This window comes from Eubalaena glacialis, chromosome 5 (assembly GCF_028564815.1).
Source record: "Eubalaena glacialis isolate mEubGla1 chromosome 5, mEubGla1.1.hap2.+ XY, whole genome shotgun sequence".
Taxonomy (NCBI): domain Eukaryota; kingdom Metazoa; phylum Chordata; class Mammalia; order Artiodactyla; family Balaenidae; genus Eubalaena; species Eubalaena glacialis.
In genome coordinates, this window is record NC_083720.1 from 34,064,659 (window position 1) to 34,084,993 (window position 20,335).

The following is a 20,335-nucleotide window of genomic DNA, read 5'->3' on the forward strand; positions in this document are numbered from 1 at the left end:
AAAAGGAGCATCCTAGGTGGCTCTCTGTGAATAACAAAACTGGCACCTTCCTACAGGTGGCTCAGGTTGGAAAGGGGCAGAATGAGAGGTCAGGGACTGCAGACTCTGTCAGAACCACACCACCAAGCCTTGCTCAGGAGTGAGCCCTCCGACGTGCAGAGCGAAGCCATTTCGGACGGTGGACAGCCCGCCCTCAAAGGAAGCTGAAGTCCCAGGGGTGATACTCACGCTGACACTGTCCCCAGGACCGGCGGGCCCAGGCCCAGCAGCAGTCAATCCTCCCACCATAACGACACAGGCCAATGGATGACACTATTTGCCTGGGCCACCTACCAAACAAAAAGATTCGAATTAAATAAAGATACTTTTCGAAATTAAAAATAATTTCCTCTTTGTTATTACTTTAGAAAAAAATTTTAATCACACCCAACAATTTTCTATGGACTCCTTCATGCCTGAAGAAATAAAACAATAACACACCTTCAGGGAAATAGTTCTGCCATGATCTAATTTCAAACATCAGACAAACGCAGATACAACCGCCCAAGAGTGGGGGGTGGGGGGGGAAGGGAGGGGAAGATCCTTTCTTACAAGGAAAGAGCACCAGCTAAAACCAAGAATTCTCAAGGCTGCCACTCACAGGATGGTTTCTTAAGCTTGAAATAAAAGATTCCTCAAAGGCCCACACCTGTTCCTGAGAGGAAAGTCAGTTTTGACTGATAACACCTTAAACTGAAAAGTATTAAATAAGACATGTTAAAGCAGAAAGAAAAAATTTTTCTGCCTTATATAACAGGTACATGTGGGAAGAAGGAAAGGAGGTTTCTCAAAATCAAATGAAACAGAACTCTTTTCCAGATATGACTCTTCTTCAGAAAAAGTTCCCAGAAAAAAATGTACTTGAGAAAGAACACTAAATAAAACCAAGGAGAGTTTAAAGTGTAGCTAACATCTCAAGTGTCCTTGTGGTTTGAAACTTTCCTGCATCAACGATTCGTGTTACCGTCCTCTCTAATGTAAATAAGGACTAAAGCAAGCATTCGATTTCAGGATAAGATTTACTACCAGATTCCACTTTGACACCTTATTTGGTAAATCGGTTCGTTGTTTAGATTCACGCCTACCTCAATGACATTTTCCCCCTAGAGGATCAATATTTTAATTGTCTGTTTTAGACATCTTTTTAAGGCTGTATGGAAATCTTATGCATAATCATGTGATGTATTTCTTGTTGCAAATATGTGTGCAAGAAACGCACAACAGACCCGAATGTGGGCAAATAATTACTTTAATAAAATAAAACAGCCTCTGGCCGCTACCCACGTTTTTTTTAGTTCCCTAATCTTTTCAATTCCCCTTCCTTTCATCTCCCCCTTATGACCCCAAGCCCAAAGGACAAATAACCACGAACTTTCCATTTCCTCCAACCAGGTGGTAAACAAGAAGCTGCGCTTCTTCTCTTCAGCGCTCCACTGGCTTCCCTCCGTTCCTTCCAGGTACAAGAAAACCAATCAATCGTGGAATTGATTCGTTCCAAGATTGCAGGAAAAACAGGTGCGGCAGTCTTTCCGGCTGCGCGGGGGCGGGAGTGTGGGTGCCGGTCGTTGCCTGAGGGCGACTGCAGGGCGGTGTGACCCAAGTTAAAAACTCTCCTGGCTGCTCCTGCCTAGTTTCTGCGCAAGCAGCAGCGAGCGGCGCTCGGGGCGAGTCTGGTCTGCAATTGCGCCGAGGTGGGGCAACCGAGCACGCCCTCCCGACACACACACACACACAAACACACACACATTCACTCACACACACTCACTCACACACTCGCGGGAGCCGATCCGGCGGCAGGGAAGAGGGCTCCGCGCGCAGCGGCGGGAGGAGCGGCTGAGTGACAGCGGAGCGGAGCAGAGCCTTGGGTTGTTGGAACCTGTCAGAGCACGCAGCAGTCAGGCTCGCCCTAAGTCTCGGGAGCTGTGCGTGCGTACAGACACACAGACACCACACAGACACACGCACGCACGCAGAGTTCCCCACCCCCGCCAAGAAAACCAAGTGGGGAGGCAAACAGGTCTCCCCCGGAAGCCCAGTCGCTTCCTCTCCCCACCCTTTGTGTGAGCGGCCCTGACAGCTCCCAGCCGGGATTTGGCCCCGACCACCTGGAAGTTTCCCCACTGCAGAGCTGTCTAAATCAAGACCGAGAGTTTCCCAGCCAAGGGATGTCCCGCGCGTCACCTCCTCTGGGGCGGCTAACCCGCGCCCTCTGAACCCAGACGCCCGGCTCCAGCCTCCCTTCTCTCCCAGCTCTCTTTACCGAGCCGGGGTGTGGGCGGCTCGCGCCGCCGCGCAGCCTCTCCCGGGGAGCCGCGGCGGGGTTCCCGGACGCGCAGGGGGCGCGCCCTCCAGGCCTCGGGCAGCCACTGGTAGAGAGGGCGGCTCGACGGCTCTCCTCCCGCCGAGGCTGCGCGGTGGCCCAACTTCTGGACCAAGAGCAGAGAGGGGGAACCCCAGGGCGGTGTGAAATTAGCGCTGCATGGAGCAGGAGAGGGCGCCCCGGGGGCCGACTCACCTCCCGTCGAACTCCGCGGCCGCCTGAATATAGAGCGAGGACCCGAGTACCAGCGCCAGGAGGAAATCCATGGTGGGCGGCGAGTCCCGCGCGGCGGCTCAGCTGCGCGCGGCGAGCAGGTTGGGGGTGCTGGGCTCGCAGGAGAGGCGCGCTCGGCTCCCCCGGGGAGCTGCGGCAGCCGGGAACCCCTGCGGCCGCCGCGGCTACTGCTGCCACTCTCGGAGGAGAGCGGCGCGGCGCGCAGCCGGAGCAGGTCTGCGCGCGGCGTTTCGAGCCCCCTCCAGCTCACTCCGCGAGAGGGGAGGTGCTGCAGGGGAAGCTGCACCGCCTGCGGGGAGGGGCGGGGGGCGCGCGTGCGCCCGACTAGCCGCTCTCGGGGCCCCGGGTGAGGGGTGAGGGCGCTCGCGGGCGGGGGCGCCGCGGGAAGGCAGCGTCTCTTGGGGACCAGCCAAGCGGGGTGAGCGCCAGGCTGGGAGGAAAGTTGCGAGCCTGGCCTGGGCTGGGGAGAGCAGGGTGCTCGGCAGGAAAGCCAGAGCCAGGGAGGAAAGGGGCCCGGGGCGGAGGTGCGCGCTCCGCGGGTTCCTTCCGAGCAGGTGGTGATCGAAGGGGCGAGCCGCAGCTTTCACCGGAGGGCGAAGTCCAAGATGAGAGAGGTTTGTGGGACTGGAGCTGAGCAGTGTCTGCATGTAGTGAAACCGCAGCACGACTTGGACAAATTAGCAAAGGCAAACTCAGGGAGTTTGCTTCTCCCGCAGAGTTGGCAGAGGCAGATTTTTAAAAATTTTGTAACCAAGCGAAAGAAATGCTTGGCTTCTTTTTCGAGTTTTGAAGAAGAGACGTGCAGACTGTTTCCATCTCTGCCAGCTCAACAATGAGCACATTAGAAGGAGAGCGACGGCTGCCCCTTTAGGGGCACGTGTCCCCCGGAGAGGGAGGGCGGTTACTACTTAGCAGTCCTGTGGTGCCCGATACTGCGGAGATCATTTAGAAAACCATTTTGAACCATCATTGCTCTGTTATTGCAGAGTAAAATGTATTATAAAAGGACTGTGTTCAAATGAAAACACTCAGTGATTAACCTAAAATGCACGTTAAAACATCAGTCCAATCAAGTCACCTCTCTTCCCAAGCCCTACCCGGAATAACTGCCCAGGCCAGTGATCTGGTCTCCCATACCTCTCCTCTAATCCATGGCCTCCGTGCCTTTCTCCCACACTCCAGGCATGCCCCTTGCCTCGGGCCGTTGACTGTTACTTCTGCCTGGACCCAGATATAGGCATGGCTCCCATTCTCACTTCAGTCTTTGCTCATATGTCACCTCTTTGTGGAGACGAACCTTGACCACCCTATTTAAAATTGCAACCTGTCCCTGCCTGTTCTAATTTGTCTTTTCTCCAAAGCACTCATCTTCTAGTTTCCTATATAATTTGCTTATTTCTTGTTTTGCATGTCTTCTTTCTGCTAGAATGCAAACTCTACAAGGGCAAGTTTCTTTGTTTAGTGCCTGGCATGTAGTAGGTGCTCATAAATGTTTACTGAATGAGTTTGTTACGTTACAAACTCCCCCCCCATCTTTATTGTTTTTTTGAGATTTCGCCAACTTTAAATTTTTAATGGAAAGTTCTGTGGCAGAGGAACCTCATTATCTCAATCTCTTAGTGTGTATAAACACAGGAATTTTCTGCAAGAAAAGGAAAAATAATGGTTTCAAGTTAAATGACTCTTTGATTTCCAAGTTGTTTTCTGTTAGCAAAACAAGTTTCTATTTTAATCTCAGGAAATATCCATTCCATTTCAGGCTTGGGACATTATTTTAGGCAAACAGCTTGGTGTCATCCATTTCAGATCTTTCTAAAAACGTAGGAGTCAAAATATTTTTTCTGCAGAAAATCAAATTTTTGTAAGTGTAATGTAGGCCTGGTTCCAGGTTCCAGTGGCTGCTCCTTAGCCATTTTCTTTGTTTATAGGTTCCTGGCTTGAGCAATGGATGATTAGAGAGAAAGGGGCTAACCTACAGGCTAAAAACTGGAGATAGAACAAAAGGAGGATGAGTGGTAGGTGAAAATAGGACAAATGTCTGGAGTAAGTGTGTAATACCCCCTCTGCCTATCTCTTTTTTTTTTTTTTCCATATATTTTCTTTGGCCTAGAAAACACTCAATTCATCTTCCTTCTTCTTCTTCTTTTTTTTTTTTTAAGTTTTATTGGAATATAGTTGATTTACCATGTTGTGTTAGTTTCAGGTGTACAGCAAAGTGAATCAGCATCTTCCTTCTTCATAGGGACACTCTCCACTTGCCGTTTGGGTACAAGCTTAGCTGACAGTTACCCAAGAAGGAAGCCTTTGTGATTTTTCGCGTGCCTGGGACTCCTGTGGCATGTGCTTCTATAGCCCTATACGTCCCCTAGAGTAACTCTTAATGCACTGTGGTGGAACTGCTTCTCTATCAAATCTAGTTTCCCTCGAGACACTAATCTAACCAATAGGAGGGCAAGGGCAGTCGTCATTGTATCCCTTGCGCCCAGCCCGATGCCTGGCACAAGGCTTAAATTCAGCAAATGTTAAATAGATTGCATTGGGTTGGATTAAATTCTGCCTGGTGAACTTCAGCTTCTCCCTTGAGTCAGCCATAGCTAATTATATCAGTCTTTGTTGAATCATGGAGTGAGGAGACTCTAAAGGAATTCCAAGGTCTAACTGGGTAATCTGCTGCCATTATGACCACCAGTGCCCATTCCAAAAAAGAGGTGGAGTTCCTATGGGAGTGACATTTCACTATCTCAGTCTTAAAAACAAACAAGAGGACTTCCCTGGTGGTCCAGTTTTTAAGATCCACCTTCCAATGCAGGGGATGTGGAACAATCCCTGGTCAGGGAACTAAGATCCCACATGCTGAGGGGCAACTAAGCCCACGTGCTCTAGAGCCCGCGTGCCGCAGGGAAAGATCCTGCGTGCTGCAACTGAGACCCAATGCAGCCAAATAAATAAATAAATAAATAAATAAAATAAGAAAGAACCATACCAAACAGCTTTTAGCAATATCTGTACTTTTCCAGTAGGACAACGTTTTGGTTAGGTGTCATACCAGATAATACCACCTTGCAAGGAGTAATCCCAATTTCCTTGAACACAAATAATCATCTATCACTGGCCACAATGTGATACAGATAAACGGCAAAATAGAACTAAGCGAACACAACTTCCAATACCTGGGAATCAGAAGCTCTTAATTATTTAGTCTTTTTTTTTTTTTTCCCCCAGCAAATATTTATTGAGAGCCTACCCTGTATTGGCCATTTCTAGGTGCTAGGACTTCAGCAACAAGACAAAGTCATGCCCCGAAAGAGCTTGCATTGCACTGGGAGAGCAAGACAATATGTGCTATAAAGAGAGGGTAAAGGTGTAAATAGAGTAAAGGAAGGATAAGGTGATAGAAAGAGATGGGCTGTGATTTTAGGTGGAGTGATTTGGTCACCTCTGGGAGATGACATTTGAGCAGAGTCAGGATAAAGTGAGGGTGTTGGGTAGCGGTACTGTTCGGGCAAAGGAGAGAGAAAATGTGTTTTCTCTACCAAGTTCTCGTAGTCCGTGTGATGCAAGCTGTTAAGCAAGCTGTTGCTCCTCCTGTCCCACATGCGGCGGTGACACAGGGACAGGGTTACTGCTTCAAAAAGTCCTGTTAAGAAAAGAGAAGGATGAGGAACACACAGCTGCTCATTTGCAGCAGTTTTGACCCCAGGTGAGCAAGAATCACGGAGATGCTCTTCTCTGGCAGCAGAGGGAGGGGCAGACAATCAGGTCACCCCTGCTTCTACTACCTTGTCCATTCATCCATCCTCTAGGGTCATATCAGAAGTGACTATTGGAGCATATGCCTTCCTTGGGGACTGTACATCACTGACAGTTCTTTTTCTACTGGTACAGATTTGAAGGCCTGAGTGTTGCTTTTAAGGAGCTAAGAGAGACAGCACATTTTCAGGCCAGACTCATGGTTTCTGTGGCTTTAAGATCTCCTTAAAACCCTAATAGACTTCTGATCTAATTGCTTCCAGTCAGTTCCTTGTGCAGATAACATAACCAAAGTCTTTTCTAGTCCTAGTTCTTAAGCCTGCTTTATTTCTTTGATTCCTCATGTCCATACCTTACTCTTTCATCTTAATGGAGGCCCCCTTGAGGCTAGCTGAAATTATAGGGTTGTTGGGGAGGGCCACACCCGTACTCTGATCCTTGCCACAGGGATCAGATATATATTTATATTAATATTCAGGGCATAAAAGCAGTTGTCTTTTTCAACCCTGGGAGGCCCGAAATTTCTGGACACTCTCATTTCCTGCCATTTCTGCTTGTAAAACAGCCAGTTCTTGCCTGAGCCCATCCCCTTCTTAAGATACCTTATAAAAGCAACAAGGAGCAGCAAATATACTAACATTCTCATTTTCTATAATGATATTCCTTTTATCTGGATATATACTGTACCTTCCAAGTGAGCACAGTAATAATTTTACAGAATAACACGTGTCACAAGCTTTCCAGCCTACACACAGCAGCTGTAGCTATACCACAATCAGAGCATACCACCCCTTCAAAGAACAGATAATTCTAATACTATTTAAATTCTTCTAAAGTATCAAAAAAGAAATGCTCACGAATTATTCCTGAGAAGTCATTGATATCTACACCTGAAAAAATAGCCTTTTCATATGTGCACAAACATACACACATACACAGATATGAATATCAATGCAAAAGCCCTAAATAAATGATTAGTAAGTACAATCTAGGAATATATTAAAAGAATCCATTACAGTCAAGTTGACAGAAACCTCTATGTGGGTAAACGGTTAACAAAATCCTTTCCCATTCTTCATGAGAATTTGACCTTATGTTAACTTTTTAGCATTGTTCCCCTGGCAACCGGATAAGGTGATTTGTGAACTGTGTAGCTATGTGGCTGGTAAAAATGGACCCCTGATTGGTAAACTGCATTTAGACAGGGAGAACCAAATATGCCAGATGACAAACCATAGCTTTGGAACAACCTGAGTTCAGTGACTGCGCATGTCCCTTGCAGACACTGGACACTAGGCCAATAGGGTTGTCACAAAGATGGAACTGAAGATGGATCACCACTGGTTGAATCTGCAAATGTGGGAACCCACGGATAAGAGAGGGCCAACCGTACTACACCATTTTATTTAAGGAGCTTGAGCATCTGTGGATTTTGGTCTGCGTGGGGGTCCTGGAACCAATCCCCTGCGGATATGGAAGGACAACTGTACTTACTGTCAATGATTCTCATCCATCTTCAAGTAATTCTGCAAAGACAATGGAAGACTTTATTTGATAGGCCTTCAATTCTATTTTAATATCACCGGAAGAATTGAAATAGGCATGAATGGCTGACCAACACATTAGAAAGCAGTTTCAAGAATTATGAAATAAGTTACGTTTAGTCTCTTACCTTTCAGCTGTTTTAAATTTGTATCTTAATGATCTGATACAAATTAAAAAAATTTTTCTTCATGATTTTATGTATAAAAGTAGAAAGATTCTTCTTCACTGACAATAAATTTTTAGTATCACAAAACCAAGAGTGGTACCACTAGCCAGCTTCTTTAACACATTACTCCTAATATCTTTGGCTTAACACAATTCAGTTCCTTTCATTAGTGCAAAAATTTAATGCAGGTTGGACAGTTCTCCTAAGTGATCCTTTGCAAGTGGCTATTCAGGCAGCTGGGCTCCTTCTGTCCTGTGGTTTTGTCTTCCTGGAGTTCTCCTGTAGCCACGTGGCCAAGGGAGAGAGAGAGCCCAGGCAATTACACCTGGGGGGTTTGTGGCATTCCACTGGCCACTACCTAGTTACATGGCTCCAATTTAACTGCAAGAGAATTTGGAAAATATATTTTTCCAGTGTGCCAAGGAGGAAAATGAAAACTTTTAATTGAATATCTAGCATTGTCTTTGCCGTAGCCTCAAGAAATCAGTAAACTTAGTATTTAATTACTGCCAGAAAGAAAACTTAACACTAACTATGACATCACTGAAAAATCATTGTACTTGCAAATCATTCTCCAAAATTCACTTAGTCTATGATTTTCATCATACAGTAAGTCAATATATTTATTTGGTAATTTTTAACATATAATTCACCCAATTAAATTAGGTAAATTGTGTAAAGTACCTAGTCAAGCACATGGTACATGTAATAAGTGCTCAACAAATACTGATTGGTTTTACTGCTGGGAATTAAATGCTTCTCTAAGATTTTTCTATGTCTAAGACAGGGAACTGCAAACACTTGCCTGAACATCTTCTATGCCTAAACCAGCTCTGACAATGCTGTGTTGTGAATCTCTAATCTCAATTTAGCTTTTATCAAAGTATTTGAGCAAATTCAAAGTTGCCTAAAATACTCTTGCATCTCACTGCCACACGGGGGAAGTACTAGTTAAGCTTTTCACCTTTCATAATAAATTATCAACCTACTCTTCTGGTCTCTAAAGCATGGATCTGTTCTCAAACAACATAGAAGACCAATTCTTTAGGCAAAACTTTAGCGCTTATAAAAATCCTTCTTAAAATAAATGATATTTATGGAAGCCAACCTAGATAAGGGGATGTGCTATCTAACAATTCCTCTGGATTTCCCAAATATTAACCTTGGATCAAGTTAGTCTCTTGGAACTTAACTTAGAACCTGGAAGATTCTTCTCTTACTAAGTTGGACCTACAGCTTAAATGAGTTTATTATAAGATATAGTTAAATAAGATCTTCACCTGCACTTTCTGGAAGATTGTTGTGGATGTTGTCTGATGTATCTGTTTTGATCCCATAAAGTAATTTCTTATAGAATTTCAGGCCAATAAAAATTTTGTTTCTTTGGAGAAAATTTTACATCTTCTATTTTCTGATGAACACTTACTATATCAAGTTTCCCTTTTAAAAGTGGCTTCCAGAAAACTATGGAGACAGCAAAAAGATCAATGATTGCCAAGTGTTAATGCGGAGAAGGGGATGATGAGCAGAGCACAGAGAAATTTTAGAGCAGTGGAACAATTCTGTATCATATGGTGATGGTGGGGATGCATGCCATTATACATTTGTCAAAACCCATAGAATGTACAATACCAAGAGTGAACCCTAGTGTAAACTATGGACTTTGGGGCTTCCCTGATGGCGCAGTGGTTAAAGAATCCACCTGCCAATGCAGGGAACACGGGTTCAAGCCCTGGTCCGAGAAGATTCCACATGCCACGGAGCAACTAAGCCTGTGCACCACAACTACTGTGCTCTAGAGCCTGCTAAGCCACAACTACTGAAGCCCGCACACCTAGAGCCCGTGCGGCACAACAAAGAGTAGCCCCCGCTCGCCGCAACTAGAGAAAGCCTGCGCGCAGAAACAAAGACCCAACGCAGCCTAAAATAAATAATTTTATTAAAAAAAAACTATGAACTTTGGGTGATGATAATGTGTCAGTGTAGGTGCACTGATTGTAACAAATGTACCACTTTGGTGGGGGATGTTGATAATGGGGGAGGCTATGGGTGTGTGGGAGCAGGGGAGTGTATGGGAAAACTCTGTACCTTCCATTTAATTTTGCTGTGAATCTAAAACGGCTCTAAAAAATAAATCTATTAAAATTTTTTTAAAAGAAAGGGTTTATATATCTTACCATTAATTTCCCCCAATAATTTAAATTTCATATGGCAGTTGTGTTTAATGTTATTTACTTTAAATTATGGACAATTAAAATTTTCATGTAAACTTGGAGGATAAATAAATAAATTCATATGTATTTTCTAAAGTGTCTACCAGGAAGCTCTGAGTTAAATTCTTTCTTTTCTTTTTTTAAATTTAATTTAATTAATTAATTTATTTATACAGCAGGTTCTTATTAGTTATCTATTTTATACATATTAGTGTATATATGTCAATCCCAATCTCCCAATTCATCCCACCACCACCACCACCCCCACTCCCCGCTTTCCCCCCTTGATGTCCATACGTTTGTTCTCTACATCTGTGTCTCTATTTCTGCCTTGCAAACCGGTTCCTCTGTACTATTTTCTAGATTCCACATATATGTGTTAATATACTATATTTGTTTTTCCCTTTCTGAAGTAAGTATGGTGACTTACTTCACTATGTATGACTGTCTCTAGGTCCATCCATGTCTCTACAAATGACCCAGTTTCGTTCCTTTTTAATGGCTAATATTCCATTGTGTATATGTACCACATCTTCTCAATCCATTAGTCTCTCGATGGGCATTTACGTTGCTTCAATGACCTGGCTATTGTAAACAGTGCTGCAATGAACATTGGGGTGCATGTGTCTTTTTGAATTATGGTTTTCTCTGGGTATATGCCCAAGTAGTGAGATTGCTAGGTCATATGGTATTTCTATTTTTAGTTTTTTAAGGAACCTCCATACTGTTCTCCATAGTGTCTGTATCAATTTACATTCCCCCCAACAGTGCAAGAGGGTTCCCTTTTCTCCACACCCTCTCCAGCATTTGTTGTTTGTAGATTTTTCTGATGATGCCCATTCTAACCAGTGTGAGGTAATACCTCATTGTAGTTTTGATTTGCATTTCTCTAATAATTAGTGATGTTGAGCAGCTTTTCATGTGCCTCTTGGCCATCTGCATGTCTTCTTTGGAGAAATGTCTATTTAGGTCTTCTGCCCATTTTCTGATTGGGTTGTTTGTTTTTTTAATATTGAGCTGCATGAGCTGTTTGTATATTTTTGAGATCAATCCTTTGTCCCTTGATTCATTTGCAAATATTTTCTCCCATTCTGAGGGTTGTCTTTATGTCTTGTTTATAGTTTCCTTTGCTGTGCAAAAGCTTTTAAGTTTCATTAGGTCCCATTTGTTTATTTTTGTTTTTATTTCCATTACTCTCGGAGGTGGGTCAAAAAGGACCTTGCTGTGATTTATGTCAAAGAGTGTTCTTCCTATGTTTTCCTCTAAGAGTTTTATAGTGTCCGGTCTTACATTTAGGTCTTTAATCCATTTTGAGTTTATTTTTGTGTATGGTGTTAGAGAGTGTTCTAATTTCATTCTTTTACATGTAGCTGTCCAGTTTTCCCAGCACCACTTATTGAAGAGACTGTCTTTTCTCGATTGTATATCCTTGTCTCCTTTGTCATAGATTAGTTGACCATAGGTGCGTGGGTTTATCTCTGGGCTTTCTATCCTGTTCCATTGATGTATATTTCTGTTTTTGTGCCAGTACCATATTATCTTGACCATTGTAGCTTTGTAGTGTAATCTGAAGTCAGGAAGTCTGATTCCTCCAGCTCCGTTTTCTTCCCTCAAGATTTCTTTGGCTATTTGGGGTCTTTTGTGTCTCCATACAAATTTTAAGATTTTTTTGTTCTAGTTCTGTAAAACATGCCATTGGTAATTTGATAGGGATTGCATTGAATCTGTAGATTGCTTTGGGTAGTATAGTCATTTTCACAATATTAATTCTTCCAATCCAAGAACATGGTATATCTCTCCAACTGTTTGTGTCATCTTTGATTTCTTTCATCAGTGTCTTATAGTTTTCTGAGTACAGGTCTTTTACCTCCTTAGGTAGGTTTATTCCTAGGTATTTTATTCTTTTTGTTGCAATGGTAAATGGGAGTGTTTCCTTAATCTCTCTTTCTGATCTTCTGTTGTTAGTGTATAAGAATGCAAGAGGTTTCTGTGTATTAATTTTGTATCCTGCAACTTTACCAAATTCATTGATTAGCTCTAGTAGTTTTCTGGTGGCATCTTTAGGATTGTCTGTGTATAGTATCATGTCATCTGCTAACAGTGACAGTTTTACTTCTTCTTTTCCAATTTGTATCCCTTTTATTTCTTTTTCTTCTCTGATTGCTGTGACTAGGACTTCCAAAACTATGCTGAATAATAGTGGTGAGAGTGGACATCTTTGTCTTGTTCTTGATCTTAGAGGAAATGCTTTCAGTTTTTCACCATTGAGAATGATGTTTGCTGTGGGTTTGTCATATATGGCCTTTATTATGTTAAGGTAGGTTCCCTCTATGCCCACTTTCTGGAGAGTTTTTATCATAAATTGGTGTTGAATTTTGTCAGAAGCTTTTTCTGCATCTGTTGAGATGATCATATGGTTTCTATTCTTCAATTTGTTAATATGGTGTATCGCACTGATTGATTTGCATATATTGAAGAATCCTTGCATCTCTGGTATAAATCCCATGTGATCGTGGGGTATGATCCTTTTAATGTGTTGTTGGATTCGGTTTGTTAGTATTTTGTTGAGGATTTTGGCATCTATATTCATCAGCAATATTGGTATGTAATTTTCTTTTTTTAAATATCTTTGTCTGGTTTTGGTATCAGGGTGATGGTGGCCTTGTAGAATGAGTTTGGGAGTGTTCCTTCCTCTGCAATTTTTTGGAAGAGTTTGAGAAGGATGGGTATTACCTGTTCTCTAAATGTTTGATAGAATTCACCTGTGAAGCCATCTAGATGGTCCTGGACTTTTGTTTGTTGGAAGATTTTTAATCACAGTTTCAATTACATTACTTGTGATTGGTCTGTTCATGTTTTCTGTTTCTTCTTGGTTCAGTCTTGGAAGGTTATACCTTTCTAAGAATTTGTCCATTTCTTCCAGGTTGTCCATTTTATTGGCATAGAGTTGCTTGTAGTAGTCTCTTATGATACTTTGTATTTCTGCGATGTCTGTTGTAACTTCTCCTTTTTCATTTCTAATTTTATTGATTTCAGTCCTCTCCCTCTTTTTCTTGATGAGTCTGGCTAAAGGTTTATCAATTTTGTTTATCTTCTCAAAGAATCAGCTTTTAGTTTTATTGATCTTGGCTATTGTTTTCTTTGTTTCTATTTCATTTATTTCTGCTCTGATCTTTATGATTTCTTTCCTTCTGCTAACTTTGGGTTTTGTTTGTTCTTCTTTCTCTAGTTTCTTTAGGCATAAGGTTAGATTGTTTATTTGAGATTTTTCTTGTTTCTTGAGGTAGGATTGTATTGCTACAAACCTCCTTCTTAGAACTGCTTTTACTGCATCCCATAGGTTTTGGATCATCGTGTTTTCGTTGTCATTTGTCTCTAGGTATTTTTTGATTTCCTCTTTAATTTCTTCAGATCTCTTGGTTATTTAGTAACGTATTGTTTAGCCTCCATGTGTTTGTGTTTTTTATGTTTTTATCCCTGTAATTGATTTCTAATCTCATAGCATTGTGGTCGGAAAAGATGCTTTATATAATTTCAGTTTTCTTAAATTTACCAAGGTTTGATTTGTGACCCAAGATGTGATCTGTCCTGGAGAATGTTCTGTGTGCACTTGAGAAGAAAGTGTAATCTGCTGTTTTTGGATGGAATGTCCTATAAATATCAATTAAATCTATCTGTTCTGTTGTGTCATTTAAAGCTTCTGTTTCCTCATTACTTTTCTGTTTAGATGATCTGTCCATTGGTGTAAGTGAGGTGTTAAATTCCCCTACTATTATTGTGTTGCTGTCGATTTCCTCTTTTATAGGTGTTAGCATTTGCCTTATGTATTGAGGTGCTCCTATGTTGGGTGCATATATATTTATAATTGGTATATCTTCTTCTTGGATTGGTCCCTTGATCATTATGTAGTGTCCTTCATTGTCTCTTGTAACATTCTTTATTTTAAAGTCTATTTTATCTGAAATGAGTATTGTTACTCCAGCTTTCTTTTGATTTCCATTTGCATGGAATATCTTTTTCCATTCCCTCACTTTCTGTCTGTATGTGTCCCTAGGTCTGAAGTGGGCCTCTTATAGACAGCACATATTTGTGTCTTGTTTTTGTATCCGTTCAGTGAGCCTGTTTCTTTTGGTTGGATCATTTAATCCATTCACATTTAAGGTAATTATTGATATGTATGTTCCTATTACCATTTCCTTAATTGTTCTGGATTTGCTTTTGTAGGTCCTTTCCTTCTTTTGTGTTTCCCACTTAGAGAAGTTCCTTTAGCATTTGTTGTAGAGCTGGTTTGGTGGTGCTGAATTCTCTTAGCTTTTGCTTGTCTGTAAATCTTTTGATTTCTCCGTTGAATCTGAATGGGATACTTGCCGGGTAGTGTAATCTTGGTTGTAGGTTCTTCCCTTTCATCACTTTAAATACATCATGCCACTCCTTTCTGGGTTGTAGAATTTCTGATAAGAAATCAGCTGTTAACCTTACGAGAGTTCCCTTGTATATTATTTGTCATTTTCTCTTGTTGCTTTTAATAATTTTTCTTTGTGTTTAATTTTTGTCAATTTGATTACTATGTTTCGGCATGCTTCTCCTTGGGTTTATCATGCCTGGGACTGTCTGAGCTTCCTGGACTTGGGTGGCTAGTTCCTTTCCCATGTTAGGGAAGTTGTTGACTATAATCTCTATAAATATTTTCTCGGGTCCTTTCTCTCACTCTTCTCCTTCTGGGACCCCTATAATGCGAATGTTGTTGTGTTTAATGTTGTCCCAGAGGTCTCTTAGGCTGTCTTCATTTCTTTTCATTCTTTTTTCTTTATTCTGTTCCACAGCAGTGAATTCCACCATCTGTCTTCCAGGTCATTTATCCGTTCTTCTGCCTCAGTTATTCTGCTATTGATTCCTTCTAGTGTATTTTTCATTTCAGTTATTGTATTGTTCATCTCTGTTTGTTCTTTAATTCTTCTAGGTGTTTGTTCTTTAATTCTTCTAGGTCTTTGTTAAACATTTCTTGCATCTTCTCCATCTTTGCCTCCATTCTTTTTCTGAGGTCCTGGATCATCTTCATTGTAATTATTCTGAATTCTTTTTCTGGAAGGTTACCTATCTCCACTTCATTTAGTTTTTTTTTTCTGGGGTTTTATCTTGTTCTTTCATCTGGTACATAGTCCTCTGCCTTTTTGTTCTGTCTATCTTTCTGTGAATGTGGTTTTCGTTACACAGGTTGCAGGATTGTAGTTCTTGCTTCTGCTGTCTGCCCTCTGGTGGACAAGGCTACCTAAAGGCTTGTGCAAGCTTCCTGATGGGAGGGACTGGTGGTGGGTAGAGCTGGGTGTTGCTATGTTGGGCAGAGCTCAGTAAAACTTTAATCCGCCTATCTGCTGATGGGTGGGGCTGAGTTCCCTCCCTGTTGGTTGTTTGGCCTGAGGTGACCCAACACTGGAGCCTACCCGGCTCTTTGGTGGGGCTAATGGTGGACTCTGTGAGGTCTTATGCCAAAGAGTACTTCCCAGAACTTCTGCTGCCAGTGTCCTTGTCCCCAGGGTGAGCCACAGCCACCCCCTGCCTCTGCAGGAGACCCTCCAACACTAGCACGTAGGTCTGATTCAGTCTCCTATGGGGTCACTTCTCCTTCCCCCTGGGTCCTGATGTGCACACTACTTTGTGTGTGTCCTTCAAGAGTGGAGTCTCTGTTTCCCCCAGTCCTGTCAAAGTCCTGCAATCAAATCCCACTAGTGTTCAGAGTCTGATTTTCTGGGAATTCCTCCTCCTGTTGCTGGACCCCCAGGTTGGGAAGCCTGGTGTTAGGCTCAGAACCTTCACTCCATTGGGTGGACTTCTGTGGTATAAGTGTTCTCCAGTTTGTGAGTCACCCACCCAGAAGTTATGGGATTTGATTTTATTGTGATTCTGCCCCTCTTACAATCTCATTGCAGCTTCTCCTTTGTCTTTGACTGTAGGGTATGTTTTTTGGTGAGTTCTAGTGTCTTCCTGTTGATGATTGTTCAGCAGTTAGTTGTTATTCCAATGGTCTCGCAAGAGGGAATGAGCACACTTCCTTCTACTCCGCCATCTTAAACCAATCTCTCTGAGTTAAACTCTGCCACAAGAGTTATTTAAATTCTTGAGGTGGACTAGCATGTGTGCTCTTTTTTTTTCTTTCACTAGTCCCGATTTTCTCTTTCTGTTTTATTACCTAACATGTTGTGATATAATAAGAAATATATATTTGGTCTTTGTTCTGGTTTCTGGCACAGAGATCCTAAAACCTTTGTAATTACCTGAATGATAAGGGTGAGAGGAATGTCTTTTCCTATTCATAATAAGCCCCTTTTGACCATTCTTGTTTTTAAGTTAATGAGGTGACTCTCCCTGGGACCCTACGTAGCCTTAGGATGGGGGCTGGTTGCCAGAGGAACCAACCATGCAATTAGATAGTTGGAACTTTCAGCCCCACACCAAGACCTCTGAGAAGGGGAGAAGGGCCAGAGACTGAGTTAATCACCAATGGCCAAAGATTTAATCAGCCATGCCTACGTAAGGAAGCCTCCACTGAAGTCTTAAAGGACTTGGTTCAGAATGATTCCAGGTTGTTGAACGCATCCACATACCAGGAGGTGGTGGTCTGGAGAGGGCATGAAGCTCCTCACCTGTTCACACATTTGTTGCCCTGTGTATCTCCATTTGGCTGTTCCTGAGTTGTATCCCTTATAGTAAACTGGTAATAGTAAGTAAAGTATTTTTTTGAGTTCTGTGAGCCATTCTAGCAAAGTATTGAACTCAAGGAGAGGGTCACGGGAACCTCTGGTTTATAGCCTGTTAGTCAGAAATACCAGTGACAACGTGGGACTTGTGACTGGTGTCTGAAGTGGGGGCAGTCTTACGGGACTGAGACCTTAACTTGTGGAGTTTGTGCTAAATCTGGGTAGTTATGTCATAATGAATTAAATTGTAGGACACCCAGCTGGTGTCACAGAGAACTGGAGAACTGCTTGGCATGGAAAACCCACACATTTGGTGTCAGAAGTGTTGTGAGTAGGAAGAAACAGAGTTTTCTTTTATTACCCTTATTTTATATTGCCATATCTTTAGGCTTTTCTCCAAGTCCATTTTGGAAAAAAGCAGGACCAAAATAAATTCAATAAATAAAAAGATAAAAATATAGTCTCCCAACTATTAAGATTTAGGCTTGATCTAAAAGCTGTAGCTTAGTTGCTTGTTAGTTTGTTGTTTTAGGATTTCCCATCAAAGTTTTTTTTTTCCCTGCTTCTAACATTGAGTTGTTCCCAGAAATTCTTTAAATTTCGAATTGTACTATCTTACCTGTATGTATATAGTTCACATTCTTTATAACAGTTTACTTTTGCCCCTTCTGTTCAAACAGTAAAATCTGTCTCCCATAGCATAGATTGCCTTTTCCTAAATGAAGATGCAAAATACAATTCCAAGACCTCTCAGCTCTTTGTTGGAAAGTTCCTTATATATAACCTAAATCAGTGAAGACCATTTTTTCAAAATTAATTAATGAATTTTTGGCTGCGTTGGGTCTTCATTGCTATGTGTGTGCTTTCTCTAGTTGAGACGAGTTGGGGGTACTCTTTGTTGTGGTGCGCGGGCTTCTCATTGCGGTGGCTTCTCTTGTTGTGGAGCACAGGCTCTAGGCACATGGGCTTCAGTAGTTGTGGCTCACAAGCTCTAGAGTGCAGGCTCAGTAGTTGTGGTGCATGGGCTTAGTTGCTCCACGGCATGTGGGATCTTCCCGGACCAGGGCTCAAACCTGGGTCTCCTGCATTGGCAGGCAGATTCTTAACCACTGCGCCACCAGGGAAGTCCCAGTGAAGACCATTTTTACTTGCTCTGTCCCAGCTGGAGAAAACAAAACACCATACAGCTCAAGCTATATGGTCTATTGAATGAGCAAAGCCCTACTCCCCAGCGCAAATAACATGAAATATAAAATTTGTTAAAATTGAACAGTTGAAGAATATTGGTTGATGAATGTTTTTAATTACAGAGTGTCTTCAACTCTGATAACTGTGCATATTAACTACAGTTAATTTGCAAAATAATCCATCAAAGAAATCAAATCACTCTAGCAGTATTGTCTCATTTTTCTAAATGCATATCTAGAAATACTATGACTTGGAAGAACTTAAGAAAAAAATTAATGCAGGATAGCAATTAATAGTCATTCAGACTTCAAAATTAATCTTACTCTGATAAATACCAGTTGAGCTCTAAATGAACCTCTCTGAACCTCAATTTCCTCTTCTGTTATATAGGAATACTAATATATTGTGTATATATAATTTCTTGTATATTATGATGTTTTGACATCATAAGAAACCATTCTAGCTACAGAGAGACTGCCCCTCCCTGGGCTAGCTGATTCTTAGAGATGGCAAAAGGCCCAGCCTGGAGCATGACTTTGTTATGCAAGCTAACCTATCCAGAGCCCTATCTCTTCTATCTGGCATGTACAGAGGCAATATTCCTCTGCCTTAATCATCCCAGGGCCAGGTGCCAGGCAACTGGGGACCACCCTTATAGGCCAGAGCCAAATGAAATGATTCAAACTCACCAATCCTAAACTGTTTACCCTGCCCTGCTTTGCATTTCCCATGGAAACCTCAGTGAAGTAGCTTAAGCGCTTCCCCACCCCCCATCCTGTCTTCTGCCTTCTGACCACCCTGTTTTTTCCCATGTGGCCCTGCTTGGTGTGCCTCCTGCCTCTAGGACCTGTGAGTATAATAAACTTTGTTTCTTCCTAAGCCTCTCCTCTGACTCATCTTGTGGCCTCACCTGACTGACCATCTCATTAAAGAATATAAAACAACCAACATGTGTCTTGCAGAGTTACTGTGAAAGTATAATGAGTTAAAATATAATGCCGCCATTACAGCGCCTAGTATGTAGAAAACCTTCAATGAATGGTAGCTGTTAGGAAAAGTAAGCCTAATTAGGAGGTGTAACTCCAACATTATGATCTGGGTCACTGTCCAATGCTCATGCTTTATCTAAATATAAAGCCATGGAGTGTCTGCCCCTCTATCTCTTGACGTAGCATCTGGGATGGAAAGGAATGCTGACCATTTCTGCATTATTATGAGCACATCATTTTTTTTTTTTTTTTTTTTTGCCACAGGGATTTCCTATCTCTTACTGTAATAGAGGCTAGAAGCAGAAGACCTCCTGTCTTTCAACAACAGGTATGAATTCTACCAACAGACTAGCCAACTGAAGCTTCCAGAGAGGGAAGGATTCACCTGGACTAGAGACATAAAGAGTTTATTATTTTAATGAAATAAAGATGAAAGTGACACATACCAACTCAAAAGAATGAAAAGAAAGCACCGCCTGGATTTGATATCCAGGTTCAGTTTCTAGGAGCAGCGCCAAATGCTCCCTGCCTGGCGGGAGATGTGCTCTCAGCTCATGTCAACCCTTGGTGAAATCAGCTCAAATTTCTTTATAGTCTAGAAGAGAGATTTATTTTTTTCAATAAATAATTCAACAGGTATCTATTGCACAAGTCTCGTGTGTGTTGTACTGCGTTACATCTAAGTCCTATCCAACCTTTCAGTCTGGGATTGAAGACAGCTTCATCCCTTACAGTCATTTAATTTGGTTTTGTTTTCTCAAACTGCCCCCCTCAAACCTGTAAAACAGATTATTGTCACCATGCTGTTGCCTTTTGTATGGTAATGAATCAATCTTTTTTACTCATCAAAAGTAACCTTAGGATGGGCTAGGAGAAAGGAGATTAAAACCTCATGGGTCAGATGTAAGCTATTATATATAGAATGGATAAACAACAAGGTCCTACTGTATAGCACAGAGAACTGTATTCAATATCCTATGATAAACCATAGTGGAAGAGAATATTTAAAAAAGAATGTATATATATGTATAACTGAATCACTTTGCTGTACAGCAGAAATTAAAACATTGTAAATCAATTACACTTCAAATAAATAAATAAGTAAATAAATAAATTTTTTTTTTTTTTTAATTTTATTTATTTATTTATTTATGGCTGTGTTGGGTCTTCGTTTCTGTGCGAGGGCTCTCCCCAGC

The 20,335-nt window shown here is 41.9% G+C and overlaps 1 protein-coding gene across 4 annotated transcripts in view; it reads right to left on the bottom strand.

Annotated features, from left to right (window-relative positions):
- NPNT (nephronectin) overlaps positions 1-2,810 on the bottom strand; it is a 74,616-nt gene extending 71,806 nt beyond the window's left edge. For 2 of the 4 annotated variants that reach the window (XM_061192075.1, XM_061192073.1), the window contains exons 1-2: positions 2,555-2,805; positions 229-329 (exon numbers count right to left, since the gene is read on the bottom strand). In XM_061192075.1, coding sequence (XP_061048058.1) covers positions 229-329; positions 2,555-2,625 — 172 coding nt within the window. In that variant the 5' untranslated portion in view covers positions 2,626-2,805. Of the gene's footprint in view, positions 1-228; positions 330-2,554 lie in introns of all 4 variants that reach the window. The other 2 variants (XM_061192076.1, XM_061192074.1) reach the window with 2 other exon arrangements.
- Positions 2,811-20,335: the final 17,525 nt, after the last annotated feature.